At 52.7% G+C, this 18,029-nt stretch overlaps 3 protein-coding genes across 4 annotated transcripts; 1 reads left to right on the forward strand and 2 right to left on the reverse strand.

Annotated features, from left to right (window-relative positions):
* Positions 1 to 330: 330 nt before the first annotated feature.
* On the reverse strand, positions 331 to 3,396 carry LOC309398448 (chemerin-like receptor 1). The gene is made up of 2 exons (XM_081965349.1): positions 2,616 to 3,396; positions 331 to 1,690 (listed from the first exon to the last, which is right to left on the reverse strand). The coding sequence occupies exon 2, from the start codon at positions 1,673 to 1,675 to the stop codon at positions 602 to 604; it is 1,074 nt and encodes a 357-aa protein (XP_081821475.1). The 5' UTR covers positions 1,676 to 1,690; positions 2,616 to 3,396; the 3' UTR covers positions 331 to 601.
* A 141-nt stretch (positions 3,397 to 3,537) lies between these two features.
* Positions 3,538 to 12,117, forward strand: SHMT1 (serine hydroxymethyltransferase 1). Of its 2 annotated transcripts, none has more exons than XM_081965347.1 (12): positions 3,538 to 3,673; positions 5,496 to 5,616; positions 6,502 to 6,647; positions 7,133 to 7,248; positions 7,371 to 7,531; positions 7,744 to 7,825; positions 8,134 to 8,346; positions 8,457 to 8,573; positions 8,841 to 8,963; positions 9,165 to 9,281; positions 9,702 to 9,812; positions 10,397 to 12,117. In XM_081965347.1, exons 2-12 carry the CDS (start codon positions 5,518 to 5,520, stop codon positions 10,567 to 10,569), a joined length of 1,458 nt encoding a protein of 485 aa, XP_081821473.1. In that variant the 5' UTR covers positions 3,538 to 3,673; positions 5,496 to 5,517; the 3' UTR covers positions 10,570 to 12,117. The 2 variants fall into 2 exon arrangements, with proteins under 2 accessions (XP_081821473.1, XP_081821474.1); XM_081965348.1 differs by having other exon boundaries at positions 3,608 to 3,673; positions 5,487 to 5,616.
* On the reverse strand, positions 11,957 to 17,863 carry SMCR8 (SMCR8-C9orf72 complex subunit). Its single transcript, XM_081965346.1, has 2 exons — positions 15,418 to 17,863; positions 11,957 to 14,413 (listed from the first exon to the last, which is right to left on the reverse strand). Exons 1-2 carry the CDS (start codon positions 17,754 to 17,756, stop codon positions 13,960 to 13,962), a joined length of 2,793 nt encoding a protein of 930 aa, XP_081821472.1. The 5' UTR covers positions 17,757 to 17,863; the 3' UTR covers positions 11,957 to 13,959.
* Positions 17,864 to 18,029: the final 166 nt, after the last annotated feature.

Genomic DNA, 18,029 nt, shown 5'->3' on the forward strand with positions numbered 1-18,029 from the left:
CTACCTCGCGGGGTGGTTGTATTGAGGAGGGAGGGGAGGGGCGGCTTCAGCCAGGAAAAAAGGGAGTTTGAGGTGCAGAGGAAGCTGTGCAAAAGACCCTCCCCCCCTTTGGGTAAGTCTGGCGCTTGTCTCCACAAAGGGACCCCTCCCCAGATCAAGATGCCGCTGAAGCCCACCCCCATGGGCTGCGGAACTCTTCTCGCAAGGGGGATTGGCAGCTTAGGGGGTGCCTCGCCTTCCCTGCCCTGCTGAGGTGGGGGCTTTGCTCAGGCAAGGGGGGACTTCCTGGAAAACCCCTCTTGCTAGTAGGATGGGGGGGCTTGGTGGGGGAGGGTTCCATCGCAACAATTGCACTACATAAGACTGCTGCAAAGTAACTTTATTGCCACCAGCAACCTGCACAAAGAAATGTTTTCTGGGCATGCACAGAGGGCAGGAAGGACCCCCCTGGACAGGAGCCGGCCTCTTGGTCAGTTCAAATCTTTGACCCCCAAGAACAGCTGGGTCCAGTTGGGCAGAAACTGTAGCAGAGAAGTGCAGCATTAAACGAGGGGGGCCCTTCCTTTTTCATCCGCATCCTCTCTTAAACCTGCTTCCCCAGCTAAGCCATCCGGATCTCCGTTTGGGAGACGGACCTGGACTTCCTCTTGCTGGATAAAGACAGGAGGGCGTCCTCCCCGAAGGCCCCCTCAAAAGCCCCACACACGGACCGCCGGAAGCTCTTCTGCCCCACGAAGACGTAGAGAAGCGGGTTGAGGCAGCTGTTGAAGAAGGCCAGGCTGGACGCCAGCGGGACGCCCAGGTGCAGCGCTCTCTTGACCGCTGGGCTGCCAGATGTCTTGGACAATTCCAGCAGGGAGAGGACATGGTAGGGCGAGTAGCAGAGGAAGAAGGAGGCCGTCACGGCCGCGATGATCCGCAAAGGCTTGGGCGACTTGGCCAGGCGCCTGCGCTGCACCTGGAAAGCCACCACGCCGTGACAGACGGCGATCACCGTGAAGGGCAGCAGGAAGCCAAAGGCGAACCTGGCCAGGATCATGGCTCTGTGCCTTTTCCTCCACAGGTTCCGGCTTCCCTCGCTGGTGTAGTTGCTGGAGAGGGCAAAGTTGTTGTAGCAGCTGGTGGCGTTCCTCGCATTCAGGGCCGTGTCTCGGAAGAGGAAATACGGGGAGCTGATGAGCAAGGCGGCCCCCCAGGTCACCAGAGCGATGGCCCAGGCCAGCCGGGGCGTCCGGTGATTCCTGGACCACACCGGTAGGACCACCAAGAGGCAGCGGTCCAGGCTGATGACGGTCAAGAGGAAGACGCTCGCGAACATGTTGAGGAAGGCCAGGCTGCTGTTGAGTTTGCAGAGGAAACGTCCGAAGGGCCAGTGGAAGCCCAGGGCCGTGTAGGCGATGCTCAGCGGCAGGAAGAAGGTGAAGACGAAGTCGGCCAGCGCCAGGTTGAGGAACCAAACCACGTTGACCGTCTTCTCCATCCTGAAGCCGGCGATCCAGATGACCAGGCCGTTCCCGGTCACCCCCAGCAGACAGGCCACCCCGTAGACCACGATGGAGAGGAGATACAGGGTCCTTTCGATGCCCTGGGAGGGATCCGGGGGGGCTGGAGGGGTGAACTTCCCGGGCCCCGGAGTGGGAGGGGTCAGGAAGGGCGAGAGGGAGAAGTTTTCCATCCGGAAGAGAGAATCCTGAAATGAGAGAAACGTCTCAAATAAACCATATCTCATTATGTAAATGTAATGGTTCCCCTCGCACATATGTACTAGTCGTTCCCGACTCTAGGGGGCAGAGCTCATCTCCATTTCAAGGCAGAAGAGCCAGCACTGTCCGAAGACATCTCCGTGGTCACGTGGCCGGCATGACTCAATGCCGAAGGTGCACGGAACGCTGTTCCCTTCCCACCAAAGGGGCCCCCTATTTTTCTACTTGCATTTTGACGTGCTTTCGAACTGCTAAGATGGCAGAAGCTGGGACAAGGAACGGGAGCTCACTCCGTTATGCGGCGCTAGGGATTCGAACTGCTGAACTGCCGACTTTTCTGATCAACAAGCTCAGCGTCTTAGCCACATCTCATTGGAGGTTGCCAAAGATGGTTTAAAAATTATGAAGAGTTGGAAGGAACCTTGTAGGTCATCTAGTCCAACCCCTCACCCCGTACACCATTTCTGACAGGGGGCAGTCCAGTCTCTCCTTGAAGAAAAGCAATCCAAGAGGAAGGAAACGGCCCCCAAACTTGGATTGAAGCAAAATTTGGCCTAACAGCAATTACAGCATTAATTTTATTTTAATATTAAGCAACACATTATTGGTAATTGCTTTTCTTAATTAGGAATATTGTGGCTTGCATTTTCAAGCATTGTCCCCTGTTGGGATGTTGTTCTACTTAAACTCCTTTTTAAATTTTATTGTTAACACAACCAATTTCGTTGTATTTAAGTACAATGACAATAAAGATGATACTTATATTGATTTCCCTTGCTCCCTTTGATTTTTTAAAACACATTCCCCCCCTCTCCTTTCCTCTGTGCTGACACAAATCCTCCCACTATCTGACTATCTCTTCTTTTTCCTCTATTTCTCTCATTCTCTGGGGAAATAGATGGGAAAACTCACCCTTCTTTTCTCCTCTTCCAACCGACGTCTCTCCTGGATCGACTTCTGGATCGCTACCCCCTCCGTGTCGCATTTTGTCTGTCCCTTTGGAAGAGAGGGATCGTCCCAGTGGTGATTCAGGGTGGCTTGAAAATCTTCCTTCTCCTTTCCATAAGTGTGACTTTAGGGGAATTTGATTTATTTAATATATTCCACCTCTCCTTCCTCAATCTGTTACTGATGGAACTTTAAGCCTTTTAAAAAAAATATTCAAGCTGTGAATTTATTGGAATGCAGGTCATTGGTGGTGGAGGCTGCCTGCCCTGCTTAGATTGTCCGGTTTCGCTTACAGGGGTGGAAATAAACTGCTTTATTAAGTATTAATTATTATTAATACTTCATAGGTCCCGGCTTAGGCATGAAAGCTGGCTGGGACACTTTACCCCAGGCCCTCTCTCTCTCTTAGCCCAGCCCACCTCACAGGATTGTTGCTGTGGGGAAAAATAGGAGGAGGAAGGAATGCTACGCATGACAAATTTGTCCCAATTGCAAGGATTCACACCAGCGTATCACAAAGCTGGCAACTTAAGATCTGTGGATTTCAATTCCCCAGCCAGAGGCTGGGTGGGGGATTCTGGGAGTTAAAGTCCACAAAACTTTTCCAAGATTGAAAAGTCATAAGTCCGGATGGGGCAAATGCCTAAGGAATGCAGCCAGAATTTTTTCTCCTTGGATTTTTAATTTGGATCTCAACTCCCTGGATAGAAAAAAGTATTTTAAAAAATCTCAACCCGTCCAATTCTCTTGCGCAATCCGCGCATCCCTTGGCCAAAGCTCTCCCGTGCAAAAGCGCGCGCGGGAGGCGGGCCGCGCCGCTTTCTTCTGATTGGCCGTGACGCGCCCCGGTAGAGTCCTCCGGGAGGGCCAGGCGAGCGCCCTGATTGGCTGCGGCGCGGGGCAGAAAGTGCTGAACGTTCCATCCCCCGAGCGCGCGGGGCCTCGTGGATTTAAGCCCGGGGTTTGCAGGGAGGCGCCTCTTTTTCGCGGGGACGTCCGCCGTTGCACCGAGGATCTTCCCAGTAAGTATTATGGGTTGGAAGGGGGGCGGGGGAGAAACTTTCCCCTTTTCTTTCCTGTAGGATCTCTCGCCCTTTCTTTGCAGGGCTGCTTCTCTGCACAACAGGCGGAAATTCAACAGGTCACCCCCGCTTTCTCTCCCCTGCCTTCCTGGCTCTTGCAGCCCGTTGCAAAACGAGAGCCCCGAAGCCCTGCCAGGCTGTCACTCCCAGCTCGGGCGGTTGCAGATCGTTGGCAGCTATGGGACGCTGCCTCTGGATCAGCCTGCCTGGAAAAGGCACATAATAATATTATTACAATATCTGAGCAATCTAATAGAGTGAATCTCTGGTCCCGGGGATCGATTTCACATCATCATCCTGATACACGTGTATTTGCCTTCCTTTGTGAGAATGCAATCTGTCTGCTGGGCGCAGATTTTAGAGGGTATAGCGGGGATTTTAAAAACTTGGCAAGAGAACAGCCACAGAGGCAGTTATACAAAATGTGATTAAATAATTGAATAAGGTGATAAGGGAGGGTGAAAGAGAGGAATTGGTAAAGCTGCTGATTATAATGTCAGTTTTCAGCATTGCAAAAGTTAGAAGCTAGGCAACAAATCCAGATTCACTCCTGAGATGCCAGGCAGGCCTTGAGCAAGCAAAGGAGATGGGTGTGAACTCTGGGAAGTAACAGGAGTTTGCACAGAAAGTTGTGCGCAAACCTGGCAGTTTGGTGCCCTCCACATCTGACAGGGTTCCTGCCGTCCGTGGCCCTGGAAACGGGAAAGTTAAAAGAAGAATTTGAGTCCGGGCAGATTTCAACACTAGATTACAGCAGGGTTGGGAGCTTCCTGCAGACTTTTGCTCCTCTTAGAAAGTTAATGTATAACTTGAAGTGGTAAAGACAGTCCCTCTTTGTCTGGACGGAGGGAGGGATCGGGGTCAGCTGATGGCCTTGTTGTGGACCTCATCGCTTAGGACAGGGCTGCCTAATCTTGGCAACTTGAAGACTTGTGGACTTCCAATTTTCAGAATTCTGGGAGTTGAAGTCTACAAGTCTTAATGTTGCCGTGGGACATTCCTGCCTTAGGGACACTTGTTGCCCCCACCCTCTTGGGAGGCATCTCCAGAACTCTCTTTCTGCAGCTGTTAGTTGGGCCGTTGTCCAGCAAGAACCAGACTCAGCTGGTTCCTTCCCTTTTTATTCCACTACCTCCACCCCCATCCTTTATTCACACAACATGCTAAAAAGAGGATTGCTTAAAAGCATTAACACTGGGATGAATTCACGCAATCCTCTAAACCAGTTTTTCTCTACCGTAGCAACTTAAAGATGTGCAGACTTCAGTTCCTGGCACATGGGAATTATGGGAGTTGAAGTCCACCTATCTTAAAAGTTGGCCAGAGTGTGAAAGATCTGTTCAAGCCAAAATCTAATGGTTTTACAAACTATCTAGATTCAGAAGGCACCAAGCCACACAATTGGAGGTTTGGTGTGTGAATCTGGACACTGGGTAGGGAACCAAGCCACAGCATCACAACGTGGGCTGCAGATCTGCACCCCACCTTCCTGGATGTTTAGAATGGTTGGTTCATTCATTCATCCATCAAATTTATACATCACTTGTCTCACTGAACATAACTCTGGTTTGCATTGATTCCCATCTTATAATTCTGCTTTGAAGACACACACACACACACACACCTGAAATCATTTCCTAAATGCAAGGCAGAGGCCCTCCTTTTTGAGGGCGGTAACGGAATGCAGATTTTGTTCTTCATTGCAAAATACTTTGCGAGAAGCAGCATTGGTGGGTTTTTTTACAAAATCAAGTTTTTGCAGGCTGCTAGCACTTCCCGCTGCCATGGCCAGCACGAATGCCGGCGGAGACCAGGTCACCAGGGACCTCTGGGCCTCTCACAACAAGATGGTGATGGAAGCCCTGGACACCAACGACCCCGAGGTAGGTCGCTCGTCCGTTCCCTTTGACTGATGACCTCCACTGGGAGAGGGCTGTATTGATCCGGGTGGGCAGAGGCCACTGACCGGGAGTGTGACGTTCAATCGGACGTTTTTAAGCTGGCTCAGCTCTTCCAGGTTTACCCACCTTTCAGCCTTGCGTAGGGAATAAGAGCAGCGAGAACAAGGTGTCCCAAGGTTGGGCTTGTTGCAATCGGTGGCTTGCGCTCCTCTGAGTAAAGAGCCCGGATGAGCTGCAGTGTCACTGCTGGTGCAGCTCCCTTGGGAAACTCCAGGGAACGCCTCCATTCTCCCCTCTGGCTATCCGGGAAGAACGTAACCGGAATATTGGCTCACCTTCCCGAATTGCTGTAATTGACTCACTCAGAGAATTTTATACCTGCTCTTCAGAAGTCTTTCAGAATCAGAACAACAGAGTTGGAAGGGACCTTGGAGGTCTTCTAGTCCAACCCCCTGCTCAAGCAGGAGACCCTCTATCATTTCAGACAGGAGGTTTTCACAAGGGGGGTTCAAAAATATCTACTGTGATGCTACAAAGATAGCATGCCAACTGATCTAACCAGATATTCACGGCGGCCCCCAATGCAAAGCAAGATCTATCGTTAATTGTTTAGGAAACTTAGAATCCGTGGGCAGTTAAATATATGAAGCACCTCCCTCTCTCAAGATGAACTGTATCCTTTGTACTATACTTTCTACTCTATCCTCTACATCCCCCCCCCCCCCCCTGGGCCTGGGGATCCGAGGTGAAGAACTTCCTTTCCTTGGAAGGGGGTGCCTGACCTGCCCTCTGCCTTCTCACCCCCGGATAGACACCCCTCTGGATCCTGTTCCAGCAAGCCCCTTTTTCTCTTCCCACCCCCCTCAGGTCTACGATATTATCAAGAAAGAGAAACGTCGACAGAGGCTCGGGTTGGAGCTGATCGCGTCGGAAAACTTTGCCAGCCGAGCCGTTCTGGAGGCCTTGGGCTCCTGCCTGAACAACAAATACTCAGAAGGATATCCGGGGCAAAGGTGGGGCTGGGAAGGGTAGGGGGTGGGGGCTGGGATTGAAGAAGACAAGACAGCCCCCCTGCCCCCGGCTGCATCTGAGGCCTGTAAAGGGGATGCCAGGAGCCACCTGCTTTCCCCCATCCCTGTTATTGATGCAGTCCTTGACTTAAAACTGGGCACTGAATTTGCAGAATTATTGGCCCTGTGGTGGGGGTCAGAACTGGAGACTTTAGTGGGCAAAAGGATCATCAGATCTAGTCTTCTAGTCTCTTCCCAGGGCCGCTTTCTGGTTGGCACGTAGCTGTGCAGCCTTCTCAATGTGGCGGTGTGGTTTTGCCGTTTAAGTCTTCTTGTCTTTAGAGATTTCTCCCTGTAAATGCACATATTCCAAAGGTGGATTTAAACCAGTGTTTCTCAACCTTAAGCTACGTGGACTTCAACTCCCAGAGTTCTCCAGCCATCAGTGGCTAAAGCTTCCGTCTATTGTTTGTTTGTTTGTTTGTTAGATATTACGGTGGGACAGAATTTGTTGACGAGTTGGAAAGACTTTGCCAGAAGAGAGCCCTGGAGGCCTATGGGCTAGACCCACAGAAGTGGGGGGTCAACGTCCAGCCCTATTCAGGTATTTCGCAAGCTCTTCTGGAACGGACTGCCGCCTGCCCGTCGGTGGCGGTCATTACGCGCCCAGCAGGGCTGTTTTCACCAGACCGATCGGAGTTTGAACTCGGTGTCCCTTCGTTTCAGGGTCCCCCGCAAACTTCGCTGTGTACACCGCCCTGGTCGAGCCCCATGGGAGGATTATGGGCTTGGATCTGCCAGATGGGGGCCATCTCACCCATGGCTTCATGACCGACAAGAAGAAAATCTCCGCCACGTCCATCTTCTTTGAGTCCATGCCCTACAAGGTGAGCCCCATGCCACCTTGAGAGAGACAGAGAGACTCACCTGTGGGAAATTGGCTCAGACTTTGTGCAAACTTCAGGACTGCACTCCGGGGGGAAAGAATTGGGGAGGGGGGAGCCTCAGTGTGTTTTCCCTGAGCCTTTCCTGGCTTCTCATGTCCTCCCCCTCCGCTTATTTTGAAAGCCCCCCTCTTAACTTCTTCATTTGGCTTCAGGTCAACCCGGAAACGGGCTACATTGACTATGACCGACTGGAGGAGAATGCCCGCCTCTTTCATCCAAAGCTGATCATTGCAGGTGAGGCTCCTTCTCTTCTTCTCCCCGGGGTTACTCAGAGGTCATCTGCTTGGGCCTGGGCCCTCTTCCCCAGGTTGTGCTCCCCTTGTGTCAGGACTGTAACTTCAGACCAAAATGACAGGAGTACATTCGACACACAGAATTGTGAAGATCAAATCGAGGAGGAGAGAAAACGCTTCTCTTAACTTTCCAGCATGAGGCCTTCCACGTCAGGGGGAGCCCCATCCTAGAAGCAAGTCCAGGGACCCCGCTGGCATCTCCTTCCCTGGAGCCCTTTGGAGTCACCCTCGCCCTCTCTCCCACACTAGGGGTCAGCTGCTACTCCCGGAATTTGGACTACGCCCGGATGAGAAAGATCGCGGACGAGAACAGCGCCTACCTCATGGCCGATATGGCTCACATCAGTGGCTTGGTGGCTGCCGGCGTGGTGCCCTCCCCCTTCCAGCACTGCGACGTGGTGTCCACCACCACCCACAAGACCTTGCGGGGCTGCCGAGCTGGCATGATCTTCTACCGGAAAGGTGAGAGAGTTGCAGCAAGCAGGTAACTGATGCTCCATCTTCCTGGGCTGAAACCCCTGGAGAAGATGGGGAGGCACCCAGCATCTTCCAAGCACCCTTTCCTTCTCTAGGCGCCCGCAGCGTGGACCCCAAAACAGGGAAGGAAGTCCTGTACAACCTGGAAAGTCTCATCAACCAGGCGGTCTTCCCTGGTCTCCAGGGAGGCCCTCACAATCACGCCATCGCAGGTGAGCTTCACTGGAGAAAAAGACAATCAGATCCTGGGAACTGGGAGGGAGGAGGAAGGAAAATTGCCCAACGTGTTCCTGCCCGCTTCCTTCGCACTCAGGGCAAGAAAATGTTGGGGGAAATGGGTTTCATTCCCAGCACCGGAGCTCCGTTCCTTGTGGCCAGAATGCTTTCCAGTCCCTGCCTGGCATGGCCCGTCCCCCAGGGGTGTTATTGTACAGAGGCACCACTGAATCCATCTTCCATTCTTGGGGGGGTCGGGACAGGAATTGCCGTGGCTTTGAAACAAGCCATGACTCCTGAATTCAAGACGTACCAGCAACAGGTGGTGGCCAACTGCAAGGCCTTGTCAGCCGCGCTCACCAGCTTGGGATACCACATCGTCACCGGTAAGAAAATGTCCTTCTCTGGGACAATTTCCCCACCGTTTCTTTCCGAATAAACGCCAAACAGGATTGTGTTGTTAGACAGGCACCTGTGTAGTTCTCCTCTGGCGTCTTCTCCAAAGCACGCACGGCTCCCCAGGACAATGGCGCTTGGTGGCAACCCTTCAGCCGCTGTTTTTTTTCTCCTTTTGGCTCTCCTTGCAGGCGGCTCTGACAACCACTTGATCCTGGTCGATCTGCGCAACAGGGGCACGGATGGCGGGCGAGCTGAACGGGTCCTGGAGCTCTGCTCCATCGCCTGCAACAAGAACACCTGTCCAGGTGAGGGAGGCTCAGCTAGGAGGGACGCACTTCGGCCCCGGGGTTTTTGCTAGCGTTGGGGTTTACAAGGACGGTGGCCTTTGCTTGGTGTCACCACTAGGACCTTCTCACCCGGGGAAAACAACGCAGTGGCTAACAGCGACCCCCAAGCCTTGCGGTCAGGGAAGCTCAATTCTGGCAGTCCCAGCTCCCGTCCTTTAGGGGCTGGGAGGTGGGAACTGGGGGAGACGGAAATCAGAAAGCCAAGGAAGTCTTGCATCCCCACACTGATAGTCACAAGGGGAGTTGGAACACAGCCACACTCGTAGTAAAGCTGGTTTAACGTAGGCTTTCGAGAGCACAGCTGCTTGCAGGAAGGACCCTCCGCTTAAATCCCCACCTGGCACCCACCTGTTTTCTTTCCTGCAATTGAATCCCTAGGAGACAAAAGCGCTTTGCGCCCCAGTGGGCTGAGATTGGGAACCCCAGCCCTCACCTCCAGAGGATTCTTGGAAGACGACTTTAGAGAAGTGGCCCACTTCATTCACAAAGGTCAGCTGGTCATTTACCTGCTTGCTTGCCCTCTTCCCTTCCTCCCTTCCTTAGGCCGAGCGCTTATTGTGTGAATCCGGGGTGGGGGGTGGGGTGGGGGGGTGTAGTTAAGTGCTTTAAGGCAGAGCTCTCTAATCCTGGCAACTTTTAAGTGGACTTTGAATCCCAGCCTGCGCTGGCTGGGGAATTTGGGGAGTTGGAAGTTGCCAAGGTTGATAGAACCCGACTTTAAGGGAACTGGGTGAGAACTTAGGGGAGGGGAGGGGAGAGCTCCCTGGCTGTGGTCTGCAAAGCTACAGAGGCAGACCTGGGCGAGCGTAAAGTTGTGGAAAAGAAGAACGTTCTACAGCTCCAAAGCAAGGTAATCTTAAACCCAGAGCAGGCTCCTTTGAGGAGTGGGGGGCTCCCCTTCTCTGGCCTCGTAGAGGCCAAGTCCAATCAGAGGAGCCCCTTGTTTCTTGCATCCTAGAGATTTCAGTCCACACGGTGGGAATAAGCATCCTTCCATCCTATTCGCCATATTACTCGGTCTTGTTTCAGTGAGCTGCTTCAGCTCAGGCAGGTGTCTCTCTTCCCCCCTACAGGTATAGAGCTCACCTTGCAGGTCCAGAGCGACATGTGCCCCAAGGCCACCCTGAAAGAGTTCAAGGAGAAGTTGGTGACGGAGCAGAAGTATCGAGGGCTGCTGAAGTCCCTCCAGCAGGAGGTGGAGACCTTCGCTGCTGCCTTCCCGCTTCCCGGCTTACCTGTGTTGTAAAGGAGCCACTTCTGGAATGGCAGCTGCCCTACAACCCCCCCCCCCCTGCTGTCCTCTTGCAACGGGACCCTCCCTGCTTCCAATACCCCCGTCTTTGGTTTCCCTTGGCTTGGCCTCTGCCTTTATAATCCGCTTTTTAACCAAATTCTGTACAAATCCCTTTGTAAAAAGAAAAATGCACCAGAGCTGGCAAGGAAATGGAAGGATTTTAGCACCCACCCTCTCTGGAACTATTAATAACAGGCCAGAGTGTGTCCCCGGCGCCCCTCCAGGCAGCATTGCCTTCCTTTCTTGGGGAGTGAAATCTCAGGTCAATGAATGTAAGGTTCACCCTTAGGAAAGAAAAAAAAATCATTTTAAAGGGGAGAGAAGGAAAGTTAATAGTCCAGCTGACTGAGTTGTATTTTTATGGAGTTTGGCATCTGGGGCAGAGAGGTTGTTTTGAGGGACGGCTCCACGTTTAGTCTCAACGGCTTTTTAGAAAGTAATTCTGCAAGATTCCTTGAAAATGTGTAAATTAAGGCTCAATCATCAGGCCAAAAGTATCTTTAAAAGGTTAAATCGTGGCGACTGGACCAAAGTTTATTAAAATGGAGCCTTTTCGTTACTTGTCCAAATAACTTCTTCAGAAACTCCCTGCAGTCTGTATGGCAAGAGTTGGGTCATTCCAACGACTGCCTACCCAAAATTTTCACTCTGACTTAAGAAGTCACTTGGATGAGTAACAAAATGTCTCTGTTTTAATAAACTCCAGTTCCCATCATTTAACCCTTTTCAGATACTCCTTGAAAAGTTTTCGGACTCGTTTCAGAGTCTTTCCCTATGAGATTATTCCACCTTCTGCTCTTTCGCCCTTTGACCTCGTGGGAAAAAGAAGAAATAGCACAATTGCGTAAAAGGTTTTCAAGCAGAAGATGCTACCTAGGCCTCTTGCTGGAAAAAATAAACAAACACATTGATACAACAGGACAAGCATCTCTTCTAGAGATCCTTTGGAGAGAAGTTGGGGGGGAAATTGTTCTCCAAACTGTTTTGCGTTAAGTTACAGAATTTATTGCCACAATTTATAGGGATGACCACATGGCTGAAGCAGGAGGTGGCCTACCTTCCATTCACCCCGCAGCTTTCTGGGAAACCTGGTGGTTGGCCAGGGAGGGAGGCAGGAATCTAAACAAAGGGGAAATTTTAATTTTCTCTCGTACCCCTGAGCTTGTTCCACAGTTTGTACTTCCAGTTCCCAAAAAGCAGATGTGCCATTCAAGGAAAGGGGCGCTTTTAATGACAAGCTGAGCAACATATTTGACACCAATTTCTCCCCACTTGCAATTTTTCTCCCCACCCACCACCGACAGTTGCCTTCACTGTACTAGATGCACAAGCCCAAACAGACCGTCAGGACAGTTTTTACTAAGCACAATAAAATTAAGAATTTTACCACGAGTGCATGGGTTATATAAGCTTTAAAAAATACAACAATATATATATATATATATATTTGTATTTCAAAAAATATTTGCGCCCAAATAAATAATTTCCTTTTTAAATATACACTTTTTTAAAGTCACAGTCACTTGGTGTTGAATATTATTTCATCCAGTTCTTGCTCAGGATGTGACTCAATAGCACAAATGCGTCAAGGCTGCCTGGATTTCTCTGAAGGGTCCCAGTTTTTATTGTCTCCCTAAGTGCCGCCTATGCAAAAGCCCTGGGACCAAACCAGAAAACCAAACGTGCAGAGAGACGCTGCCTGGGAAGTGAGGGTGTTAGCAGGGAGTGACAAAGTGGGGGCAGGAATTGGCAATAAGAGGAAAGTGGGGAGGGGGAGCCTTTTCTCCCTAGGGACCCCTGGAAGGGCTGTGCTACATCTACAGATACTACAAGGGCAGGCCAGCCAGCACCAGATCAACTCAAGCAAGGTCTACGTATAGTCGCAGCAACTACAAAGCGACTCCAGATTGCTCTCGAAAGGCACGAGGGCCCTGGAAGGGCGCAGCCACCCGGCTACCAAGCTGCACTCCTAAAGCAGTGATCCTCAACCTTGGCCATGATCAGAGGTGTGGATTTCAACTCCCAGAATTCCCCAGCCAGAAATCCACACCTCTGATGGTGGCCAAGGTTGTGGATCGCTGCCCCAAAGTCAAAGGAGCCCTCTGAAAACACTCTGGTGCCTAAAAAACAAGCTGACGCTTTCCAGCCAACTCTTGGGGATTGCAGGGAAAAGTTTTAGGGTTTCTTAAATATGCCCAGAAACATTTTATTTCCAAATCTGCTCCCTGGTCTTGTTGAAACGCAACAATTCTTTGTTGCTGTGCCAGTATGGATGACATCAATGAAACTGGCAACACAACCAACCCTCCCCAAACATTTCATTGGGAGGAACAAGAAATCAATGTTGGAACTCTTTTCCAAATGAGTAAATGAACTGCACTCCCAAAAGCTTTCTCGAGCTTGTCTTGTGCAATCCTGACCTTCCCCAGAAGGAAAAACTGGCATGTTTTCAGCATGAGCTGGAATATTTTCAAGAGCAAACAACAAAGATCTCGATCTACAACGTTCTTTGCCAGCAAGCGAAGGGCTGCTTGAGCAGCTTCCTTTATTAGCCACTATCTAGAGCAAAGGGATTGTTGTCTTTGGGTGCATCCATGCCTATGCTGGGAGGTCACTGGAACTTGACCCAGCCAATGTGGGGTTCAAAACTCTCCGGTGTCAGATTATGGGAAACAGCACAGTGCTTCAACAACACAAGAGGGTCTACACAATGCAGCTGATAGTCTGAGCAACTCTTAGGCTCTGCCCTGCCCTAACACCAGGCCACGTTAGTTGTTACCCAAGGGCCACCCGTATCCACATCCTCAACACCTGAGCACCTCAGCAGTCTTCAGAGCTGCACCCACTCCTCATTCAGAAGTGCAACACAATAGTGAGTTTCCCTTTTGGATTGATTGCTCCACCCCCAATCCAACCCCCAAAGCCGCCTCAGCGAATCAGAAACTTTCTATGGAGTAAAACCAACAAGGCCTCTCTTTCATTTCAAATGTGACAATTGCCCAAATAATTCACATTAATTGGAATATTATCCCACATGCAAGATGCCCTGCAGATATCCCACCGATCTGCAAAAGACACGACAGGAAAAACTTGCTCACAAATTCGGTATCCCAGCTTCCTCAACTCTATGACTGCCCGCCATATTCATTTCCCATGTACATTGCCACTCTCCTGCCTTTTAAGAGCAACCTGGCAGTGGTATCCGATGTCTGGAGTCTCACTGTAATCTCTATCGCTCTCAGGATTCCCACAGGACAGTCCTGGAATGGTGGAAGCCTGTTAATGGCCACAGACGAATGTGGGATGAGGAGGGACATTGGCAGGGCAGGCTGTGGATGCCGCCTAAATTTTGTACAAAGAGCTGGGCAGGTAATCGAACCTGAGCACGGGGCAAACCCCACGGATGGGGTCCTGAATGTACTGCAATTTCAGAAGCTCAGCCAGATACTGGACCACTCTGCGGTCCTCGTTTGCCAGACCCAGCTGGACTTTCAAGAAGTTCTCCCGCCGCACGGCAACAGAGTCCTCCGTCTCTCCCTCCCGGATGGGGAGGTGCAGGTGATGGCAGAAAGCGTAGAGGAAGGCCTTGGAGCAGAGCTGGGTGAGGAGGGCCTGGACATGCACGTGGTAGGTGCTCCCCCGCTTGATCTGGGTGCGGTGGTCGGCCAGCCGGAGGATCAGGTGCCCTCGGTACTGCGGACAGCGGAGGGTCTTGTGGTCGGCGTCCAGCACGCTGATGTATCGGCTGTATCGGCTGAGAGAATGCATCATGTTGGGGCCACCTGGAGAGGTTGACCTGGAAAGAGGAGAAGGAACAGGTGCAAATGGGGAGGTGAGACAGAGCGAAGCGTCTTAAGAGGAGGAGCCAACATTAAACTCTCTCAAAGCCCGCTATTGAAAAGGATTTTATAAGCCCTTCTCTAATGCACTTTCTGGGGAGATCTTAGCTAAAGAATAGGATACCTTATTGCCTTTTAACAGCTCATTCCCTTATCTACATTTACCTAGCCCCTTCCCCATATCCCAGCATTTGTTAGAACAGAATGAAGGAAACGGAGATCACATCTGCACAATTGCCTCCTTGGCTTACTTAATGGGGCAGACAAAGCAATTGAATACATAAATGAATTTATGATCGTGGCTGTTCAAATCTCAGCCTGGCCACGTCCACCGACCACTGAAACTTGAGAAAGTTACTGGTGATTTTTAGCAAAACTGCAAGTTCATCTTTCTCTCCTCAGGCTGTGGTTCAGGTTTACTGCTTGCCCAAACACAGGAAACCAGCAACCTTTTCTTTTCAGTCAGCTGATCAACTGGCTGGCAGGAGACAAGCAGACAAGGTTCTGTCAGGCACACCTGCCAGAGTTATTTGCCGAGATGGGCAGCTACAGAAACCGAATAAATAAACAAACAGGTTAGCCACTTTGCTCCACCCCAGTCTTATTTCTCAATATGGTTCCCCAGGTTCAGCTTTCTTTCGATCCACCTTCCTTATGACCCCCAAGTGTTGGCTAAAGAATATCCCACAAACCATATTTGAACAGGATATTTATGTATAAGAAGGATAAACATGGCAATGCACAACACTCTTCTACTTCTACACTTCACTGGCCAGGCCAGTCAGCCGGCCAATACCAGCAGAGACCCATTTCAGATCCTGCCACTCAACAAGGCAAGGTCAGAGACAGGAGGAGCAGGCAATTCTCTCCATGACGTGATACGGCGAGGAAATGTGCTAAGACAGGACATTTCCGCAAGTAACCCCCTCAGGGGAGAAGGTCCAAGGGCCTGAAATGTTACCTTTGGAGCCCCACCAGCTTCCACTTCTGGAAGTCCGTGATCTGCAAAGGCGAGGTGGCCCAGTGCTTCACGGGCTTGGCGTAGGCTCCAGAATTGGGGACGAAAATGGAGAGGGCGGTGATGAGCTTCTCCACGGTGGCCTTGTCTTCTCCCAGGACCACCAGGGTCCTCCCGCTCAGCAGAGAGTAGATAGCGGGGTGGGCGAAGGGGTACTGCCGGATGAAGCGCAAGGCACTCTGCCCGGGCTTCTTGGACTTTTCTCCTGTGAGAGCGGCGGGGGACGGGGTTCTATCGGAGTTGGTGGACGCAGCGCTGCTCATGTAACTCATGGAATCCGAGCACTTATCCAGGCTCATTTTTCTGGTTTCTCGGCCATCACAGAGATAATGGGGATCGAGTTCATAGGCAAGGAGGCCTCCCAGAACCCCATCATGGGAGCAGTCTGTGAAGTTCACCTGAAACCCTGCGTCACCTGGTCTGTATGGCTGTGGGGGGATGCTGACCACACCATTGTCATCACCGTGTCCGGGAGGCACACTGGTTTGACCCTCAAGAAAGTTGGGGCTCTCTTTGCCAATGCAGCAAGAAGCATCCCCCGAAGGAGCTTCCGGCGCAGGGCTGCCTTCCACTTCCTCTTCGGTGCTGTCCAGAGTTAATTCGCGGTTGAACAGGATACCTTCCTCTTCTTCGCCACCGTAAGGATCTTCGTTAATGGCACTTGGGTAGCTCGCTTTAAAATCATCTGGGATCAGGGCCTCCGAGGGGCAGGTACTGAGGACTTCGATGCTGTCCCCACTTATGGTCCTGTTGCTGGTGACTTTGTCCCTCACCACAGGGGGGCTGGGGGGCGCTTGTAGCAAGCCAGACTGACTTTCAGAGTGGACAGAAGTTGTGGCTGATTTCTCCGTTCCCAAAACCTCAATGCTTTCCCCGCTGCTGACGCTCCCTTTCAGGTCGACATCTAGAAGTTCGACGTTGTCATAAGGGACAGGGTGGGAGACCTCTGGGTCTTGGCCATCTCCAACTTCTGGATCCATCTTAATCGGCACAGACTCCACACTAGATTTGTAAGAGGCAAGATCGACGAGTATCTCAGGACTCGGGCAGCTTTCCAAACAAGCCATGTTGGGTGGCTCCAGGTTCTGCCCCCGACCGACTTCAAAGGGCTTTTCCTGCTGCTCCTCGTCCAGGAGAGACACGTCTTCGAAAAGGAACCCGGCGAACGCCTGCTGCTTCAGGAGGGCTCTGCTGATGCGGTTGATCATGAGGTAGCAGACGTCGCCCCGGAACATCTTCTCGATGCGGTGCAACCGGTCGAGGGTCCGGCTGAAGGACTGCTCCTCACAGAGCTCCTGGAGGGTTTTCAGCTTCTTGTCAAAGCACTTGCTGGACTTGGCTGGGATGAGCTTCGGGGTGTAGGAGGAGCCCTCGGCACAGGGTGGTGGCAACGTATCGTCAACCGGTGACTCCGGCTGGGCGTCCTCTCCGGTCAGCTCGCAGGGAGGCCCACTGGCCCGCTTCCGCCGTCCGGGCGGATAGGATTGGATCTGCCGAAGCAGGTCGCGGTGCTCGATGATGGCCTTCTCCACGCTGGCCAGCTCGTTGGCCTTCTCAATGGCGCGACTGGAGTAGCACCCTTTGGCCAGGCTGTGCTTCTGCAGCTCGGTCTCACGGTGCAGCACGGCCCGGGTGTAGTCCAGGTCATGCAGCTTCTTCTCCAACTCGCGGGCGAAGGCCCTGCGGTTGCCGTCCTTCAGGCTTTCCGAGGCGCCCGAGAACTGGGCCGAGAGCTCCGGGAAGAGGCGCATGACCTTGCGCTCGTCGGCCGACACGTAGGCCAGGCAGAAGGGCCGCACGAAGCCACGCGCCTCCAGGTCGTAGAGCGTCAGGTGGTGCACGTAGGCGAAGGCTCCGGCCTTGGAGTCGCCCAGCACCACCTGGGAGTCGCGGGCGAAGCGCAGGCGCGGGTAGGGGCCTCCCGGGGCCGCCCCCGCCGCGCAGGCTTGGTAGTCCACCGACATGATGCGCAGCGCGAAGTAGTTCAGGTCGAAGCCGCCCGGAGCCTCCACGGCCGGCACCGTCAGCAACGGCTGCGGGCCCACCTGCTCCGAGAACTCGGCCACCAGCAGGAAGTCGCGCGGGAACGGCGGCGGGGAACCCCCCGAGCCGCCCCCCAAGCCGCCTCGCCGGGACCACGGGTGGGCGCCGCGGCCTGGCGCGGGCAGCAGCGGCACCGAGTACTCCTCGGGCAGGCCCGTCTCGCGTGCCGCCGCCGCCGCCGCCTCCTCGGCCGCCGCCTCCTCCTTGGCGAAGGCCACCACGTCGGGCGCGCCGATCATCCTGGCCGAGAAACGGGGATCGCGGCCTGGCCCGCCCGAGCCGCCGCTACCTCAGCCTGCCAGCCGCCGCCGGGCGGCCATCTTGGAGTCACATGACCCGTGAGCTGGGGACCTTGGCCCCGGAAGCAGTCGCGCCGAAAGTGAGGGGGGAAACTGACGGCCCCCTGCCGCGATTGATAGGCTGAGTGGGTTGATTGACATGGACTGAGTAGGGGCGGAGCCGAGAAGAGGCCCGGCCGAAGGGCACGCTGGATGTTGTAGTTCTGACTTTCA

This window comes from Natrix helvetica (assembly GCF_964273705.1).
Source record: "Natrix helvetica genome assembly, chromosome: 13".
Classification (NCBI taxonomy): domain Eukaryota; kingdom Metazoa; phylum Chordata; class Lepidosauria; order Squamata; family Natricidae; genus Natrix; species Natrix helvetica.

Bases quoted from the DNA above. Each gene is read 5' to 3' on its own strand.
- LOC309398448 (XM_081965349.1), bottom strand. From the start codon at position 1,675: ATGGAAAACTTCTCCCTCTCGCCCTTCCTGACCCCTCCCACTCCGGGG.
- SMCR8 (XM_081965346.1), bottom strand. From the start codon at position 17,756: ATGATCGGCGCGCCCGACGTGGTGGCCTTCGCCAAGGAGGAGGCGGCG. The intron at 14,414-15,417 runs GTAACATTTCAG...TCCTCTTTCCAG, and splicing joins AAGCTGGTGGGGCTCCAAAG to GTCAACCTCTCCAGGTGGCC.
- SHMT1 (XM_081965347.1), top strand. From the start codon at position 5,518: ATGGCCAGCACGAATGCCGGCGGAGACCAGGTCACCAGGGACCTCTGG. The intron at 6,648-7,132 runs GTGGGGCTGGGA...TTTGTTTGTTAG, and splicing joins GAAGGATATCCGGGGCAAAG to ATATTACGGTGGGACAGAAT. The intron at 7,826-8,133 runs GTGAGGCTCCTT...CTCCCACACTAG, and splicing joins TCCAAAGCTGATCATTGCAG to GGGTCAGCTGCTACTCCCGG.